Source organism: Bos indicus, chromosome 18, assembly GCF_029378745.1.
Source record: "Bos indicus isolate NIAB-ARS_2022 breed Sahiwal x Tharparkar chromosome 18, NIAB-ARS_B.indTharparkar_mat_pri_1.0, whole genome shotgun sequence".
NCBI classification, from domain to species: domain Eukaryota; kingdom Metazoa; phylum Chordata; class Mammalia; order Artiodactyla; family Bovidae; genus Bos; species Bos indicus.
The window spans coordinates 48872297-48889934 of record NC_091777.1 but is presented as its reverse complement, the minus strand read 5'-3'; the positions used below and the strand labels follow the sequence as shown (position 1 = coordinate 48889934).

General features: G+C 54.0%; 2 protein-coding genes across 11 annotated transcripts in view; one reads left to right on the top strand and one right to left on the bottom strand.

Moving 5' to 3' along the window:
- The first annotated feature begins 522 nt into the window (after positions 1-522).
- On the top strand, positions 523-17269 carry MAP4K1 (mitogen-activated protein kinase kinase kinase kinase 1). 6 transcript variants are annotated; one of them, XM_070770974.1, is made up of 31 exons: positions 523-716; positions 886-943; positions 1055-1145; positions 1852-1916; positions 3430-3485; positions 3576-3623; positions 3773-3815; positions 3921-3993; positions 4614-4745; positions 5151-5213; positions 5318-5399; positions 6132-6248; positions 6469-6547; positions 7274-7332; positions 7418-7449; positions 7527-7571; positions 8325-8367; positions 8785-8947; positions 9042-9124; positions 9660-9744; positions 10918-10994; positions 11096-11156; positions 12073-12181; positions 12269-12327; positions 12507-12610; positions 12999-13173; positions 13453-13518; positions 13717-13806; positions 13897-13967; positions 14568-14672; positions 16988-17269. In XM_070770974.1, the coding sequence occupies exons 1-31, from the start codon at positions 618-620 to the stop codon at positions 17267-17269; spliced, it is 2715 nt and encodes a 904-aa protein (XP_070627075.1). In that variant the 5' UTR covers positions 523-617. The 6 variants fall into 6 exon arrangements, with proteins under 6 accessions (XP_070627075.1, XP_070627073.1, XP_070627077.1 ...); XM_070770972.1 differs by having other exon boundaries at positions 524-716; positions 7406-7449; XM_070770973.1 differs by having other exon boundaries at positions 525-716; positions 7406-7449; positions 13456-13518.
- Positions 17258-17638, bottom strand: part of RYR1 (ryanodine receptor 1) — a 128709-nt gene continuing 128328 nt past the window's right edge. For all 5 annotated transcript variants that reach the window (XM_070770967.1, XM_070770970.1, XM_070770968.1 and 2 more), the window contains one exon: positions 17258-17496. In XM_070770967.1, the coding sequence (XP_070627068.1) occupies positions 17401-17496 (96 nt within the window). In that variant the 3' untranslated portion in view covers positions 17258-17400. The remainder of the gene's footprint in view (positions 17497-17638) is intronic.

Here is a 17638-nt window from a genome sequence, read left to right as displayed (position 1 = left end):
CCCTGCATGTGTCCACAGCAGGCATGACTGCACATGCTTGTGTTATTATATGTATATGCTCTGGGTACATCCACATACGTGCACACGGGTATCCAGGTGTGTGCACGTCGACTGGCCTGCGCGCCACACAGGGAGTTACCACTAAGTGCCTGTATGTGTCCCTGTATGGGTGAACAATAATGTACGCTTCATGGTCATCCCAGTGTAGACCTGCCATCTCCAGGTTGTGGCCCAACACTCAGCATTCAGCAGAGATTCAAGTGTAGTTTTTAGCCGCTGCCCAGAACGGGGGAGGGGGAGGGCACCCTCCAGGTCACAGTGAAGATAGTTTGCATCTGGTTTACATGCAGCCCAGGTCCCCGGAGGTGGAGGGGGGGGTCCCCTGGGTCCCAAGGCAAGCTGCCCCTCACAGGCTGCCAGGGCCCAGGGGACAGGGGGTGGAGCCGCCGGCTGCACAGCTCTGTGCTGGGGCAGGAAGCGAGAGTGGGGAGGGGGGAGCCCACAGCCGGTGGAGGCAAGGCGGGTGCAGGGCGTGTGGGGAGGGAGGGAGGTGCCAGCATTCGGAGCCCTGAGGCCCTGCTGGCCCCTGGGCGCAGGCCCAGCTCCGGCCCCCAGGAATGGACCTCGTAGACCCTGACATCTTTAACAGGGACCCCCGGGACCACTATGACCTACTGCAGCGGCTGGGTGGCGGCACCTATGGGGAAGTTTTCAAGGTGAGGAACCCCCTCATTCTCCGACACCCTCAACCCTGTGACCTTGGGGGTGAGCCCCAAGAAGGGATAGGGATGCGAGAGGGTCCCAGTCCTCGGCTTGGGTTCAGGGATGCTGAGGAAGACCTCGGGCAAATGGAGCCTGCCTGACTGCCAACTTCCCCTTTACAAGGCTCGAGAGAAGGTGACAGGGGACCTGGTGGCACTGAAGATGGTGAAGATGGAGCCTGGTGAGGAGAGGACCCAGGCCCTCATTCCCCTGCCCCCACCTCCTGGGACCCTGGGATCTCCCCCATACTCCCTCTCTGCAGTAGCCTTTTCTCTTCTGCCCCTCCTTGCAGACGATGATGTTTCCACCCTTCAGAAGGAAATCCTCATCTTGAAAACTTGTCGGCACGCCAACATCGTGGCCTACCATGGGAGTTATCTCTGGTGATGAGCCGCAGACCTGCCCTGCCCCCCAGCCCAGCCCCCAGCTCCCATTCCTGACCAGGCCCCCCTCAACCTAACCTCTAATCCCGGACCTCCATTTTTAACTGAGGCCTCCTAACTTGATCCCCAGCCCGAAGTCCCACTTGTTTGACCAGAGCACCTCCAAATCTCATCTCCAATAAATAACTAGCATTTCTCACTAAATTGATCCCTTTGTGGTAATCAAATGTGAAACCAAGTCCCCCTAAAACTGATCATCGTTCTGACTTGCAGGTCCCCCAGTTTCACTTTCTGTTCCTTTAATATGAACCCCTAATTTCCCTGACCCTTGAATATCCCAGATGCCCCAGGAATGATCTCTGCCCCCCAGACCCGGCATCCTGGGCTCCTCTGTCCCCTTTGAACTTCCACAACCTGTGAAGTCTCTGCCCTGTCTCCTAGGTTAGCATGGGACAACAGAGAACGTCATGGTAGGAGCCCAGGGACCTGGGTTTGGTCCAGTTGACTCTAAATATATATTTTCTTCTCTGAGCCTCAGCCTCCCCATCTGTAAAATGGGATGATCTCACTCTGGTAGGCAATAGAGAGATGACAGCTCTTACATTCAAGTTCTTGTTGAACTAGGATAGGATGGACAGGGAGCCAGGAACTGTCCCAATAATGATTTATTACTGTTATTATTATTATTGCTCTTGAACTGTTGTAGGCTGCAGAAACTCTGGATCTGCATGGAATTCTGTGGGGCTGGTTCTCTCCAGGACATCTACCAAGGTGAGTGGCGGGGCGAGGAGATCCAGGCAGCCCTTGGCCCTCCAATCCACCTGTCCCGTCCCTCTACCCTTGCGTCTCCGGAGACTGTCTTTCTGGCCTATATTTCACACAGAGCCCCTCCTCTGCACCAGGCCTGGCCCGGAAGATGCTGGGGAGACTGTGGTACCCAAGTGGGCCCTGAACCCTATATCCTTCAGGACCTGAGAGTCCAGCTCTGGTTTTTCTGCAATGATCCCCTTGACTTTCCCTGCCCCGTCTTCCCCCGTGCCTGCATTTTCTCACCGAGGTCTATTCATGCCTTTGAGTATCTCTGCGTTTCTAGCTCATCGTCAGTGCCCATCTGTTCATTTAATGAGTGAATGCATTTCTGATTCACTCAGCCTGCTTCTCACTGTCTTGGAGCACTGGAGGGTGGGGACGGGGTGGGCCTTGATCAGATTTCTGATGTGCACCTCTATCTTTGACCATCTCCCAGTCTCCCAGTCTCCGTCCAGCCCTAGACCTCAAATGTCAGGAAAGGAAGGACTTCATGAAGAAGTCCTCAGGGCGGGTGGGGGAAACTGAGGCCCACAGAGAGGAAGTGACTCACCCCACCAGCCCGTCAGACCGAGTCTCTGACCCCTTGAGTCTGCTGTCTCTCTCTGGTGTATTCGCCTCACCCCTTTGTGTCTCTCTTTCTCACTGTGTCTGTTTTCCCAGTTGGGGGTGTCTCTGGCCATGTCTGTCTTTCTCTGCCTCAGCTTGAGTCTGTTCCTGATTCTCTATGTCTCTTCCCATCTCTCTCTGCCCTTCCTCGTTCTACAGAGTGACATCACTCAGAGCTGTCCCATGCCCTCCACCTCCCTCCAAAGTGAAGCCCAAGTTTCTCAACACCGCCCATGAGTCTGGCCCCCACTGGCAATCCCAGGCTGGCGCTCTCAACCCTGCTCCACCCACTCCTCTGCTTTCCAGCCCCACCGGGGGCACTCCCCTGCTTCTGGGCCTTTGCACTTGCCTTTCCCTTTCCGAGTGGGACTGCTCCCCATCTCCACCCCCGCCGCCTTCTCAGGGTCACCTTCGCTGATCAACCTGTGTAAAATGTCATACTCCTTCCCACACATATTTCCCACACATATTTCCTGTTATCTTTTCTTGCTTAATTTTTCTTTTTACTATTTATTGGCGTCTCGTGTATCATGTATCTTACCTGTTTATCTTGTCTGCCATCCGTCTCCTGGGCTAGAACGTTCTTGCCATGGGGGCAGGGATCTCTGCCTCTTTTGTCCACAGCTGTATCCCTGTTGCCTGCCACAGTGGCTGGCACACAGTAGACAGGCAGCAGATAATCACGTTGAATGAGTCTCTCTGGTTCCCTGCATCACTGCCTCTCTCTGTTGCTGACTGCCTCTCTGCCTCCTCCTTCCACCTGTCCCATCCCAGTTCTCCCCTCCCTGCGTGGTACCCTCTCAGCTGGTGTGGGTGGTGGCCAGGGGTCTGGCCTGCACCCAATACAGTGCCTGGGTGACCTTTGCAGTGACAGGCTCCCTGTCGGAGCTCCAGATCAGCTACGTCTGCCGGGAAGTGCTCCAGGTAAGGGGATGCTCTCCGGGCTTGGGGTGGGGCAGGGCCCTGCTCCTGCCTCTGGACGCTCATAGCCCCCACTTCTGCCCTCCTCCCCAGGGACTGGCCTATCTGCACTCACAGAAGAAGATCCACCGGGACATCAAGGTGACCTAGGGGCAGAGAGATGGCCTTGGTGGGTGGGGGACCCAGGAGACAGGAGTCAGGAGGGTCAGGGTGTCGTGGGCCCAGGGAGTGTCAGCAGCATTAGACTTGGGGGTATCTCTGACAGCCTCGAATCCCTCCCTCTTCCCCAGGGAGCCAACATCCTCATCAACGATGCTGGGGAGGTCAGACTGGGTGAGTGTGGCTGGTGGGGATGGGGAGAGGGGCTGACTGAGGGCCTGAGGGGAGACTGAGGGGACAGGGGACCCCAGGTCACTATGTCTCTCCTTCTGTCTCCAGCTGACTTTGGTATCTCGGCCCAGATCGGGGCAACACTAGCTCGACGCCTCTCTTTCATTGGGACGCCCTACTGGTGAGGAATGCCTGGCTGGCAGCTAGGAGTGGTGTGGGGTGGCTTGGCTTTCACTAGCCCAGATCTCTGGGAATCTCTGAACTGGCTTTTTTGCCCACCTCTACCTTTCTCTGGACCGGACTTCCCTGGTGGCTTAGTTGGTAAACAGTCTATCTGCTCTTTGGGTCTTTTTGGAGTTTTCCGTTTACCTAGGTCTCTCTGAGCACCCTCCAGCCATTCCTCCCAGTGTTTATGTTGATTTTTATCCTGGTCTGTCTGTCTTTCCATATCTGTCCACGTTTGTCTCACTGTCTCTCTCTTAGTCTCCATCTTCCAGCCTGTCTCTATCTCTCTGCCTTTATCTCTCTCCATCTTTTTGTTTTTTTAATATTTATTTGATTGTGCTGGGTCTTAGTTGCAGCATGTGGGATCTAGTTCCCTGACCAGGGATTGAACCCAGGCCCCCTGCGCTGGGAGCGTGGAGTCTCAGCCACTGGCCCACCAGGGAAGTCTTGATTTCTGTCTCTTTCCATCTTTATGTTTGCCTCTGCATCTGGCTCTCTCTATGCCTGCCCATTCTCCTCTTCTCCCCTTCCCCTTCCTGTGTCACTCCGTGGTTCTCTGACGGTCTCTGCCCCTAGGATGGCTCCGGAAGTGGCGGCCGTGGCCCTGAAGGGGGGATACAATGAACTGTGTGATATCTGGTCCCTGGGCATCACAGCCATCGAATTAGCCGAGCTACAGCCACCACTCTTTGACGTGCATCCTCTCAGGTAGGCAGATGTGGCAGGTCCCCCTGGTCCCAGAGACCCCACTCAACTCTGACCCTGAACACCATCCCCCCAGCCTGTTTCTCCACCTCAAGACCCCCTAGAGGAGACCCCCCCCTTACTCTGAGCCCAATCTGAGACCCTCAGGAGTCCCTCAACCCAGAAAGCCTTTTCTCCATCCCTCCACACTAGGGGCCCCAATTTAGGAAGCCCCATCTTGAGGCTCCCCCTGAGCCTGCTGGTGTCCCCTCAAAGGGGTACCCCATGCCTTGTGAAACGTACCCCTCATTCTTGTTCTGTCCCTCACTTTGCTCCCTGCCGACCTCAGTGCTATTAGGGGCCCCTGCAGCTGCGAGGTCTGGCCGCCACTGGAAGTCTAAGCCCCATGCTCTGTCCTTACTCTTCCAGGGTTCTCTTCCTCATGACCAAGAGTGGCTACCAGCCGCCCAGGCTAAAGGATAAAGGCAAATGGTAGGAGAGGGGCACGTGGAGGAGGGAGGGCGGGGCCGAGGGTGATGGTCAGATGGGAGGGCCTCTGGTCCCCTCACCCCAGAATTCACCTTCTTCCTCCCAAGGTCGGCTGCTTTCCACAACTTCGTCAAAGTCACCCTCACTAAGAGCCCCAAGAAGCGACCCAGTGCCACCAAGATGCTCACTGTAAGCCTCTCTCCCCTAGAAGCCTTCCCAAACTCACCCCCGGAATTCCCCAGGGCCTCTACAACGTTGATCATTTCATTTCATGGAACCCCCATTGCCCTTTCAAAGTCGCTGGTCCCTCTGAATTCCCCAGGACCCTCGAGACTCTCCAAGCTGATTCCCAGGCCCCCTTTTTTGCTTTCTTTGTGCTGGGTCTTCACTGCTGCCCGTGGCCTTTCCTCTCTTCACCGCAGCGCACGGGCTTCTCACTGGGGTGCCTTCTCACTGTGGAGCAGGGGCTCTAGGGCACAAGGGCTCAGTAGTTGTGGCTCAAGGGCTCCGCTGCTCTGTGACTTGTGGGATCTTTCCATACCAGGGATAGAACCTGTGTCCCCTGCATTGGCAGGCAGATTCTCAACCCCTGGACCGCCAGCAAAGTTCCCTACACTGAGTTCTTAAATCTCACAAATTCCTAAGGGCCTCAGGACCCATTCCTGGGTGTGCTCCGGAATTCCAGGGGAACTCCAGTCCCCTCTGAGACACTTCTAGAGTTTTGCAAAATACCTCACATTCTTCTAATCTCTTCAGACACCTCAGAATCCCCCAGGTTGCTGCTCCCCAGAATTCCCTGCCTTCTTCCTCTGTTGGCAACTTCCCCCCAAGTTTCCTCTTAGACAAGTTCTCCAGCCCCATCCCAACCCCCTCCTTCCAGTCCCACCCCCTATCTGCTGACACCCTCCTTCCCTCCTCCAGCATCAACTGGTGTCCCAGCCTGGGCTCAACAGGGGCCTTATCCTAGATCTTCTGGACAAACTGAGGAACCCCGGGAAGGGGGCCCCTGTGGGCGAGATTGAAGATGAAGACCCTGAGGTGAGGGACCAGCTTGCCTTTGCTCAGCCTGTTTCCCTGCCTGGAGCGCCCCCTTGCTGCCTCTCTCAGAAAAGAGCCAGGGAGGATGGGGTGGTGGCTTGGCACAGGGCTTTGGGGGCACATGGGTTATGGGAGGGCCCAGGACTCTGGGCTGGACCCACATGGTGGGGGGGCTGCTGCTGGAGGACCTCGGGTCTGATGCAGCCGCCGCTCTGCCCAGCTCCCCCCGGCCATCCCTCGGCGGATCCGATCCACCCATCGGGCCAGCTCTCTGGGGATCCCAGATGCAGATTGCTGTCGTGAGTAGAGAATCTTTACGTTTCTGGACACCTGACTCTATAATCCAGGAGATGCCCCCTCATCAGATTGCCCTAGAGACCCTCATCACTTCCAAATAGACCCTCAGAGACCCCCATCACCATCTGACTCTGCAGGAGACCCCAGAGGGCCTCACCACCACCTGGTCTACAAAATGCCTCTGGAGACCCCCACCTCTCTGTCCTGCAAACAGACCTCATGAGGCTTCCCATAACCACCAGGACTCCCAGAGACCTCAGGAATCTTTGTTCCCTGATCCCCAAATGGAACCTAAAAGCAACCACTCTATACCCATTTTGAACCCCCACCTCCCTGATCTCCATTCCTGACCCCTAAATGCTGTATATGCTCAGCTGTGTCCGACTCTCTGTGACCCTGTGGACTAGCCCACCTGGATCCTCTGTGCATGGGATTCTCCAGGCAAGAATACTGGAGCAGGTTGCCATGCCCTCCTCCAGGGGATCTTCCCGACCCAGGGATCCAACCCACATCCCCTGCGATGGCAGGTGGATTCTTTATCACTGGTGCTACCTGGGAAGCCCCCAGATGAGACCCCTGTAAACAAGGATCCCTTCCCTGTAGGGACAGCTCCAGTGCTAAGATCCTGACCCCAGAGCCCACCCCCACTTCTATTCTTTCTGTTCCTAAATCCTCGTCCCCAGCTCACTGTGTGACCCGCCCCCCCCCCCCCCGCCCCAATCCCCCAGGGCGGCACATGGAGTTCAGGAAGCTCAGAGGCATGGAGTCCAGGCCCCCGGTGGACACGGTGAGATCCTCCCTGACTGCCCAGCCGCCCTCCTCTCCCCCTGGGCCACTGCTGACCCTTTACTATCCCACAGGCTCTCCTACAGCCCCCTGAAGACTTCAAGAGCGGCAGTCCTAGGTCAGGGACTCTCAGGGTGGGAGTGGGGCAGGGATATGCGTGGGGACCACCCGAGGCTCATGCCTGTTCCTTCTCAGGAGGAACCTATCAGAGTCCGATGATGACTATGACGACGTGGACATGTAAGAGCTCCACAGGCCCCCACCCAGCCCTTCCTTGCCTTCCTACAACCCATCTCCCTTCCCCCGATCCCAGCCTGAGCCCTGCTTCCCTTCAGTGCTGATCCTTGACCCCTGACCCCTGACTGGACCCTCAATATCCCCACCTTCCTTCACCTCCAACCCCTGACTCCCCTTTCCTTCCTCTCCAATCCCAGCCAACTCAACCCTGGGTCCCCTGCTACCTTCCAGTCCCCAGCTCCTACCAGATGTTTCTCTCAACCCCAGGCCTCAACTGCTGCCCTAACCTTTAACCCCTGGGCCCCTCATTTTTCTTCATTTTCTCACCCACCCTCAGACCGAACCTTCCCCCATGTCAGGCCCTCAGCCCCAGACCCAACTTCAACCCCAGCAGTTGGCCCAGGCCCCCATCTCCCCCAGCCCCAGGCCTGTGTCAGCCTCACAGCCCACCTGTCCATTGCACACCTGTCGTCTGTAATAGATTCACGTGCACCACGTGAGAACCTGACCCCTGGGAGCACCGTATAGTCTGTGTTCCTAGTAGGGTGTGAAGTTGCAGAGACTTGATGCAGTCAGCACTTGATATCTAAGAGTTACTGGGACCATTATCATCATGGTCATCAGTCCTTTAGCCCTCAGCTCGAGCCCCAGATCGAGTCACCCTCTGACCTTCCTGAGCTCAGACCTCCAGCCCCAACCGTCCCCAGGCCTTTGTTGCCACACCTCCCGCCTGCTGACCCCATCTTTGTGTTCCAGCCCTGCCCCTGCAGAAGACACACCTCCTCCACTGCCCCCCAAGGTAAGGCCCTGGGACAGAGATGGGGGGCAGGGGGCCAGGAGGCCAGGGCCCATAGACACTGAGATACTAAGCTCTCTTGGGCTGGAGTCTGGGACACCAGGTCCTTTGAGATGTGAGAGACTGGGATGACTGGGATCTGGAAATGGCATCCCTGACCCTAGGGGTGGGACTCAGAATATTTAGCCCAATGGATGCTGGTCAGTAGCTGGTCTTTGGAAACCCCGCTGCACCCAACCCTTCCCCTTTAGTTGCTGGAGTATGTTGATTTGGGGGCATGGGTCAGAGAGGAAGGTTGGAGGGGTGGTTAGATATCACAGAGCCATGACCTAATGTCGGTTCTGGCAGAGGTGATTGGCAAGGTACCTTCTCTCTGAGTTGATCTAATGTATTCCCCACCCTCTTCCTCTCTCTCCAAAGCCCAAGTTCCGTTCTCCGTCGGATGAGGGTCCTGGGGGGACTGGGGATGATGGCCAGCTGAGCCCGGGGGTGCTGGTCCGGTGTGCCAGTGGGCCTCCCCCACGCACCCCCCATCTCGGGCCTCCCCCAGCCACCCGAAGCCCCCACCTCACTGCCCACTCAGGTAACGGGGCAGGCTGGGCTGGGAGGTGGGTGAAGGTGGGGGTTGGGCAGGGATCGGGGGGCTTTGGGGGCTGATTTTCCCCTCCCCATCTCAGAACCCTCACTCTGGAACCCAGCCCCTCGAGAGCCTGACCAGCCCCCACTGTTGCCCCCCAAGAAGGAAAAGATGAAGAGAAAGGTGAGGCCAGTGATGCTGAGGATTGATATCTCCGGATGCAGCTGGGGATGCCTGGTGGGAGTGGGGGGTGGGGCAGGGAAGACTAATGACAGGTGGCATTAGTTGAGCAGAGCCTCTGTGCGAGACCCTGCTCTCGTGTCTTTGCGTGGTGTGTACCTGCACAGATAGAGATAGATACCGCAGTTGTTGCTGTTCAGTCACTAAGTCGTGTCCGACTCTTTGTGACCCCGTGGACTACAGCATGCCAGGCTGCCTTGTCCTTTGCTCTCTGCTGGAGTTTGCTCAAATTCATGTTCTGTGAGTCAGGGATGCCATCCTGCAGATACTGCAGAGACACATATTATCTGCCATTTCAAAATGGGGAAACTGAGGCACAGGGGGGTTAAACAGTTTCCAAGGTCATAAACCTTTGAGCAGGCAGAGGCGGGATTTGAACCTTGCCACTCTTGCTTCTGAGTCTTAACCACTATGCCTTCCTGTCCCCTCCCCCTTTTGCTGGATCTGCTGCTGCCCCATCCCCCCATGGCCCACCCAGGGATGTGCCCTTCTCGTCAAGTTGTTCAATGGCTGTCCCCTCCGGATCCACAGCACGGCGGCCTGGACACACCCCTCCACCAAGGGTGAGTACTCAGGAGGGCCACGGGAGAATGTGGCAGGGTTGGGGAGGACCCTTAGTGGAAGGCAGAAAGTCAGGGAGAGGGGAAGTGTCTTAATACAGTAGGGAGTGGCAGAGTGGAGGCAGGGGCAGAGACAGGAGTTACAGCTGGGGTTTAGGGATCAAAGCTGGGTAAACTGAAGCAGAGTTTGAGAGTGAAGATTAGGGAAATTAGTTTGGAAGTCAAGAGTGTCAGACATGGAATTTTCCTGAAGGTCTAGTGGTTAAGACTCTGAGCTTCCACTGTAGGGGGGCACAGGTTTGATCCCTGGCTGGGGAACTAAGATCCCACATGCTGCACAGTGTGGCCACAAAAAAATAGATAAATAAAATAGGAATTTTAAAAAGAGTGTCAGATAAACCAGAAAGGTCAGAGTTCAGTGTATAAGATCTGGGACAGTTGGACCCCATTAACCTCAGTTGCCCCAGAGAAGGAAATGGCAACCCACTGCAGTATGCTTGCCTGGAAAATCCCATGGTCAGAGGAGCCTGGTGAGCTACAGTCCATGAGGTCTCAAAGAGTCAGACACAACTGCGTGTGCACACACACACACACACACGCACACACACAGCCTCAGTTGGAGGTTAATGGTAGAGAGACTGGGATCAGCAATTTGGGGTCAGGAGTTTTAGGGATTAGAATGTAGCAGAAAGGGACAGAGTTTAGGGATCACAGTCAGTGAGGCGTAAATGTTAAGCAGACAGTATTAGAGCTTGTGGGGTCACGCTGGACACAAAGAGCCATATGTAAGGGTATTTGAATTTGAGCATCAGTGTTGAGATAGGATTAGCATTCAGGGACCAGAACTGGGGAGAAAAACAGATAGAATTGAGAGGGCTACTGGGGAAGACATGTCTGATGTTGGGGTCAGAATTGAGGGGACAGATGGTCAGGTTTGCAGGTCAGAGATGGGAGAACCACCAGAACAGGGGAAGTCAGAGGCTGGTGAGAATGAGACCAGCTCAAGGGAACTGGTCAGGGTTTGAGTTCAGATTTGTGAAAACAAAGGCTGGAAATGTCAGTGTGGTGGGGGAGAGTAGAGAATCGAAGGAACAGCATCAGTGTTTGGGGTCATATGGGGTCTGGGAGGGCCCATGTGATGAAGCAGGTCCCAGCATCATCATGTCTGCCCCCTAGACCAGCACCTGCTCCTGGGGGCTGAGGAAGGCATTTTTATCCTGAACCGAAATGACCAGGAGGCTACGCTGGAAATGGTGAGGGGCAGTCCCTGGGGTGGGTCAAGGGCGGCCGAGGGTGGGGGCTGGAGTTGGGGTTGCTGGGGTCTTACAGGAGCCATCTCCCCCTTGCCCTGCAGCTTTTTTCTGGCCGGACTACCTGGGTGTACTCCATCAACAATGTCCTCATGTCTCTCTCAGGTCTGGCTGTGGCTTGGGTGGGAGGGCTGGGGGTCAGAACTTAAGGGGTCAAAGGTCAGGAGGTTGGGAAATAGGTGGGCACAGAGAAAACAATTAGGCTCCCCCTGCGCAGAGACTACAGTTCAAATTCCAGCCACCTTTTCACTGTGGGACTTGGGGCAAGACACTTCTTCCTAGGCCTCTGTTTCCCCATCTTTAAAATGGGGCTCACAATAGTGCCCACCTCTCAAGTCAGTTTTGAGGTAATTTTCACAAGAAGTCAGTCTTTACCTTTCTTTGACAATACTTGGTCCATGCTTTACTAAAATGGAGTGAGCAGGTTGTGGATTAAAATTTTGTGTCATTGTTCTATAAACACTTTGTGTAAAAGAATTTCTAATTTATGAGACCCTGAGCCAAATAGAATGAGTGAGCTCATTCATATCACATCTGTGATGACAAACTTTTGCAGAATTTCTAGATGTTCCTTCTTGAACTTTGTAATATGTGTAACTTCATCTGATTGTTAAGTGTCTGTCATTTCTCATGTGGCCACAAGTACTATGAGGGTAGGGAACATATTTATTTTACTCACCATTGTTCACCAGAGCCAAGCACAGTGCCTGGCCTATAGTGGACATTTAAAATATGTTGCACCGGCACTTCCTGGTGGTCCAGTGTTTAAGCCTCCACACTTCCACAGCAGTGCGCATGGGTTCAATCCCTGGTCAGGGAACTAAGATCCCACATGCCATGGGGCACAGCCAAAAAAAATTTTTTTAAACATGTTGCATGAAAAAATGAATAAATAAAGGTGCTTGAGACTTGAAGACTTGGGCATTTAAAAGGGACGGGGCCAAGTGATGGGCTGAGAGAAGGGTGGGAGTGTGCAGTAGCCTATAACTGCCTGCTTTCCCTATGTACACACACACTGCAGGAAAGACCCCCTACCTGTATTCTCATAGCATCCTGGGCCTGCTGGAACGGAAAGAGGGCAGAACAGGAAGCCCCATCGCTCACATTAGCCCCCACCGGCTACTTGCAAGGTACCAGCCCCTAGTGGTACCACTGACCCCTCTAATGCCCCATTCCTGCCGTCCCTCGCCCCCATTCATGCCTACCTTCTGCCACAGGAAGAACATAGTCTCCACTAAGATCCCGGACACCAAAGGCTGCCGGGCGTGCTGTGTGGGTGAGAACCCAGGGGTGGGCAGACAGGGGGCAGGACCAAGGGTGGGACTTGGACTCCTCTCCACGGGAGAGGGTTGCAGAGTTAAGGCAGGGTGAGTAGAGCCTGGGGAGAGGTGTGTGGCCTTTGGGGGCGAGGGGTCGCGGGAGAGACCATTGACCGCTACTTACCCGCCTCCATAGCGGAGGGCACCAGCTCCGGAGGCCCGTTCCTGTGTGGGGCTTTGGAGACATCCGTGGTCCTGCTTCAGTGGTACCAGCCCATGAACAAGTTCCTGCTGGTCCGGGTAGGGAGCCTGGAGACGCTAGGGGCTTTGTCAGTTTGGGTGGCTGGGGCCGTCCACTCTACGCTTCTGCCGCGAGCTCCGCGAACCTGGGCTTCCACCTGAGGCCTCCCACAATCTCCCCAAGGCTCCGCCCACCTGGAGGCTTCTCCCCTGAAGTCTTTCTGATCCTTAAGCTCCGGCCCTCACTCCACCCGTCACTTTCTAAGCCTTTTGAGGCCTCACCCCCCTGAAGTTTCTAGATGGTGCTTCCCAAAACTGAGGGCTCAAGAAATACTTGGTGGGGAGGGGAAATACTTCGGAAGCCCCAAGCCCACTGTCCTCCAAGACCCCGCCCCTCAGGCCCCGCCCCGTCCTCCTCTGAGCCCGCCCCTCCCTGCGTGGCCCGCAGCAGGTGCTGTTCCCGCTCCCTACGCCTCTGCCTGTGTTTGCACTGCTGACCGGGCCAGGCTCCGAGCTGCCCTCAGTGTGCATCGGCGTGAGCCCCGGAAGGCCGGCGAAGTCGGTGCTCTTCCACACCGTGCGCTTCGGTGCGCTCTCCTGCTGGCTGGGCGAGATGAGCACGGGTGAGTCGGGCAGGCTCTGGGACGGGTGAGGCTTATCAGTTGGGTTGGGTTGGGTCTGAGTGGCTGGGCGGTGCTTAGCCTGAGGCGTAACTGGGAAAGGGGATGAACCGAGAGCGGGGCGGGAGAACGTTGGGTATATATAATTAGTGAGATTGATGATGGGGAGTGGGGAATTCTGTGATGGGCGCGGTTTAGCCCGATTGCTTGGGAATGGAGAGGGGGGCCTAGCGGAGGAAGGCGTAATGCGGGGAAATTGGTCCCTGAACCCGATCTCTCAAGCAGAGCACAAGGGACCAGTACAGGTGACCCAGGTCGAGGAAGACAAGGTGATGGTGTTGATGGACGGTAAGAACTTTCCTTCCTCCCTTGCCTCCACTGTTCCTAGGTACCGACCCCCAGGCCCCGCACCTCTCAGAAACTCTGAGCGCCTCCAGTCCTTACTCGTCCTGCTTTGCTTCTTACACTGAACGTATTGTCCGGTCCCTCGATAACCTTCTCAAGCCCGCTTACTGCTCTTAAAGTACCTTCTCTACCTCCTTCTAGGGTCCCTGAAGCTGGTAACCCCAGAGGGGGCCCCGGTCCGGGGGCTTCGAACTCCAGAGATCCCCATGACTGAAGCAGTGGAGGCCGTGGGTATGTGCCGGAATGATAATTCCGGGGTCCGGGGTCCAGGTTGGAGGCTTAAGTGAAACCCAAGGGTAACAGGCACTGCTTTCCTCCCAGCTATGGTCGGGGGTCGGCTCCAGGCCTTCTGGAAGCATGGAGTGCAGGTGTGGGCTCTAGGCTCGGACCAGGTAAGCTCCTCCCTCCTAGCACCCGCAAGCCCCTCCCACGTCAGTCATCTCACTCATCAGATCGATTGGGAAAACAAACTCAGCGTGTAAAGTCCCTGGAGGTGACACTTCCTCTAGGCTCAGTTCAGACAGGTCCCCTTCTCTGCTCCAGTGTCTCTTGGGACCAGAGCTCATCCAGGGTCACTGTGTGACTTTGCATCTTTCTGAGCCTCCCTCAGGCTCCCAACTGTAAAATGGGGTCACAGATAGAGACAAGTGGGTTAAGAGCACGGACCAGACTGCCTGGGTTGGAATCCAGCTGAATGATTTTAGGCAAATGACTTAATCTTTCTGTGCCTCACTTTTCTCATCTGGAAAATGGAGTGAAAATGATGCTTAATTCACAGAACACCATGTGTCAGGCTCTGCCCTTACACTTTTGTATTCTTAATCTTCGGGATCACCTGTCAGGTAGGTATTATGATTTCAAAGGTTAGTGCTCTGAGGTGCAGAGAGGTTAAGTATCTTGCCTGAGGTCACACAGTTGATGAATGGTGTTAGCAGCAAAGATTATTTCTGGACCTGAGGAGTTCAGAGACCTTGCCCCTTACTCTCTTTAAGGGAGAGGGGAGGAGTCTTCTAGACACTGATACAGCACCTTTTCCCCCAGCTGCTGCAGGAGCTCAGAGACCCCACCCTCACCTTCCGTCTGCTTGGCTCCCCCAGGTATGAACTTGGGGAAGAGAACAGAGGACCAGGGAGGGGGGGTGCTTTGGAGGTAAAAAGGGTATCTTGAGGTGTCCCCAGCCCTCTGTATCTTTGGCCTGGACATCCTCTCGCCTGGTCTCCCTGCTTCTGTCTCTGTCCCCTATAGTCTATTCCCCACAGAGCAGCCAAGGTGGGATTTTCTTTTGTTAAAACTTTTTAAATTAATTATTTTTGGCTGTGCTTTGGCTGTGTTGTGGCTCCCGGGCTCTAGAGCACAGGCTCAGTAGTTGTGGTGCACGGGCTTAGTTGCCTCATGGTGCGTGGGATCTTCCCAGATCAGGGACTGGATCCGTGTCTCCCACATTGGCAGGCAGGTTCTTCACCACTGAGCCACCAGGGAAGCCCGAAGGTGGAATTTTCATTCTTTTTTAACTTTTTATTGATATGTTGATGCAAATTTAGACTCAGAGAAGTTGCCAAAATAAATTTAAGAATTCTGTATCCCCTTCACCCAGATTCCCTGTATATTATTTTTAACCACATTTGCTTTATTCTTGCCTTGGATATATGTGTAATTTTTTTCTTTTGGCACATGAATTGCAAGCATGATGCTAGTTTACCCCAAAATACTTCAGTGTATGTTTCCTAAATCAAGGCAAGGACATACTCTTACAAACCACAATACAGCTGTCAAAATCAAGAAAAGAGCACCGAGATAGCACTATCTTCTAATTTCACACACCCACTCAAGTCTCACCAGTTTTTCCAATGATGCTCTTTGTAACCAAAAAATAATACTTTTTTTTTTTTTTTTGGTCCATGATATCATCCAGGATTATAGGCTGCATTTTGGGGTCATGTTTCTTTAGTCTTGTGCCCGGAACATTCTTCAGACTTTCTGTGCTTTTCGTGACCTTGACACTTCTGAAGAGCACAGGAAATTTGTTTTTCAGAATGTCCCTTAGTTGGGTTTGAGGTTTCCAGGTTACACGTTTGGGGCAGGAATACCACAGAAGTGATGGGGTGTCCTTCTCACTGCATCGGATCAGGAAGTGTGTGTCAGTTTGTCCCGCTACTGGTGAGGTTATCTGTGGTCGGTCACTTGGTTAAAATGGAATGAGCCAGTTTTCTTGACTATAATGCTACTCTTCTTTCCTCTGTATAAATAAGTATCCTTTTGGGTAATTTCTTGAAACAATGTAAAACTATTGTTTCACCTAATTTTACCATGACTTGATGATTTTTGCCTGAGCCTATTAAATGGTGAGTTTCCTATTTCTATCATTGTTTCTACATTTATAAGTCAGCATTCTACTGTAGGAAAGAGCTGTCCCTTCTCCACCATGTATGTGTGTATATATATTTGTATGTATGTGTGTATATATGACTGTGTGTGTGTGTGTATTTCAGCATAGTCTCAAGGGTTTTTAGTTTATTCTTTTTTAAAAAAGGATCCTCCACTTTATTTTTCTTTAAAGATTTATTGTTTATTTTTGGCTGCGGTGGGTCTTTGTTGTTACACACAGACTTTTCTCTAGTTGCCGAGAGCGGGGGCCACCCTTCTTCGTTGCAGCGTGTGGGCTTCTCACTGTCGTGGCTTCTCTTATTGTGGAGCACAGGCTCTGGTAGCTGTGGCTCATGGGCTTAGCTGCTCTGTGGGAAGTGGGATTTTCCTGGGCCAGGGATCAAACTGGTGTCCCTTGTATTGCAAAGCAGATTCTTAACTGCTGGACCACCAGGAGAGCTGGTTTTCATTTTATTCTATGGGTTATAACCTATTACTATCATTATCTGTTTTGAGGCACAAATACTCACAGATTTAGCCAGTGAGAGCTTCTTCAAGGATCTCTCTGATCTTTCAATATGTCAGAGGGGCCTTTTAAAATCCAGATCTGATTGTGTCACTCTCCACCTGGTTAAAAGCTTCCTGTGGCCTCAAGATAAATACCCAATCCTGGTCACAGCCCACAAACCACGACTTGTGCAGTCAAGCCCTCTCCCATGTGAGTCCTTTGCCCAGGCTGTTGTCTCTGCCCAGAACACTCGTCCCTGCCCTTTCACCAGGTTCCCTCCTGAGCTTCTTTCAGGCTCCACCATCCATTCTTTAGGGACACCTTGGCTGACCCCTCGAGCTGGGTTTCCCTGCTGTGTGCCTCATGCTTCTTTGTACTTATCGAATTCACTGGTTCATGTTGGTCTCCTGAGGGCAGGGGCCGTGTCTGCTCATCCACTGCTCTACCCAGCACTATGCTGGCACAAATTCTATCGACTTCTCTGCAAATGAGTGAATGAACAAATGAGTGAATGAACTGACTTCTCTTTTCCTTCCCCAGGCCTGTGGTGGTGGAGACGCGCCCAGCAGACGATCCCACTGCCCCCAGCAATCTCTACATCCAGGAATGAGTCCCCGAGGGGGTGTTAGGAACCAGTCTCGACACCTCCCTCCCCAACGGACACACACTCCTGATCCTGGCATGCCCCTGTCTCCCAATAAACATGACTTCAGTCTCTGCTTTCATCTTGGTTTTGGGGTTGGGGGGAGGAGAGGAGAGCAGAATTCCTGGATGCCCCCCCCCCCCCATCAGCAATCCAATACAAAGATGTCAGGGGTGTAGCACAGACTTTATTTGTCAGTACATGGTCACCCCTCCCCCAGCTGCCTTGTGGGGAGGGGTTTGAGGGCTACGGGGTTTGCTGTGAGAATAAGGCACTTGAGGTGGGGGGTGAAGGGCCAGCTGGGGGTGTCTCAGCTAAGCTGGTCCTCATACTGCTTGCGGAAACAATCGCCAGCCGGGAAGAAATCCCAACATCTCTCTTGGTACATCTTCCAGACGTAAGACTCCTAGCCGTGGGGGATGGGGAAGAGTTAGTTGGTCACATCTTCAAATGCTTCGTATTGACATGAGCTTTTCACTGCCACCTGCTGCCTGACCTTATATTAAAATTCACCATGTCCCTGCCCATTGTCCTTCCAATTACACACC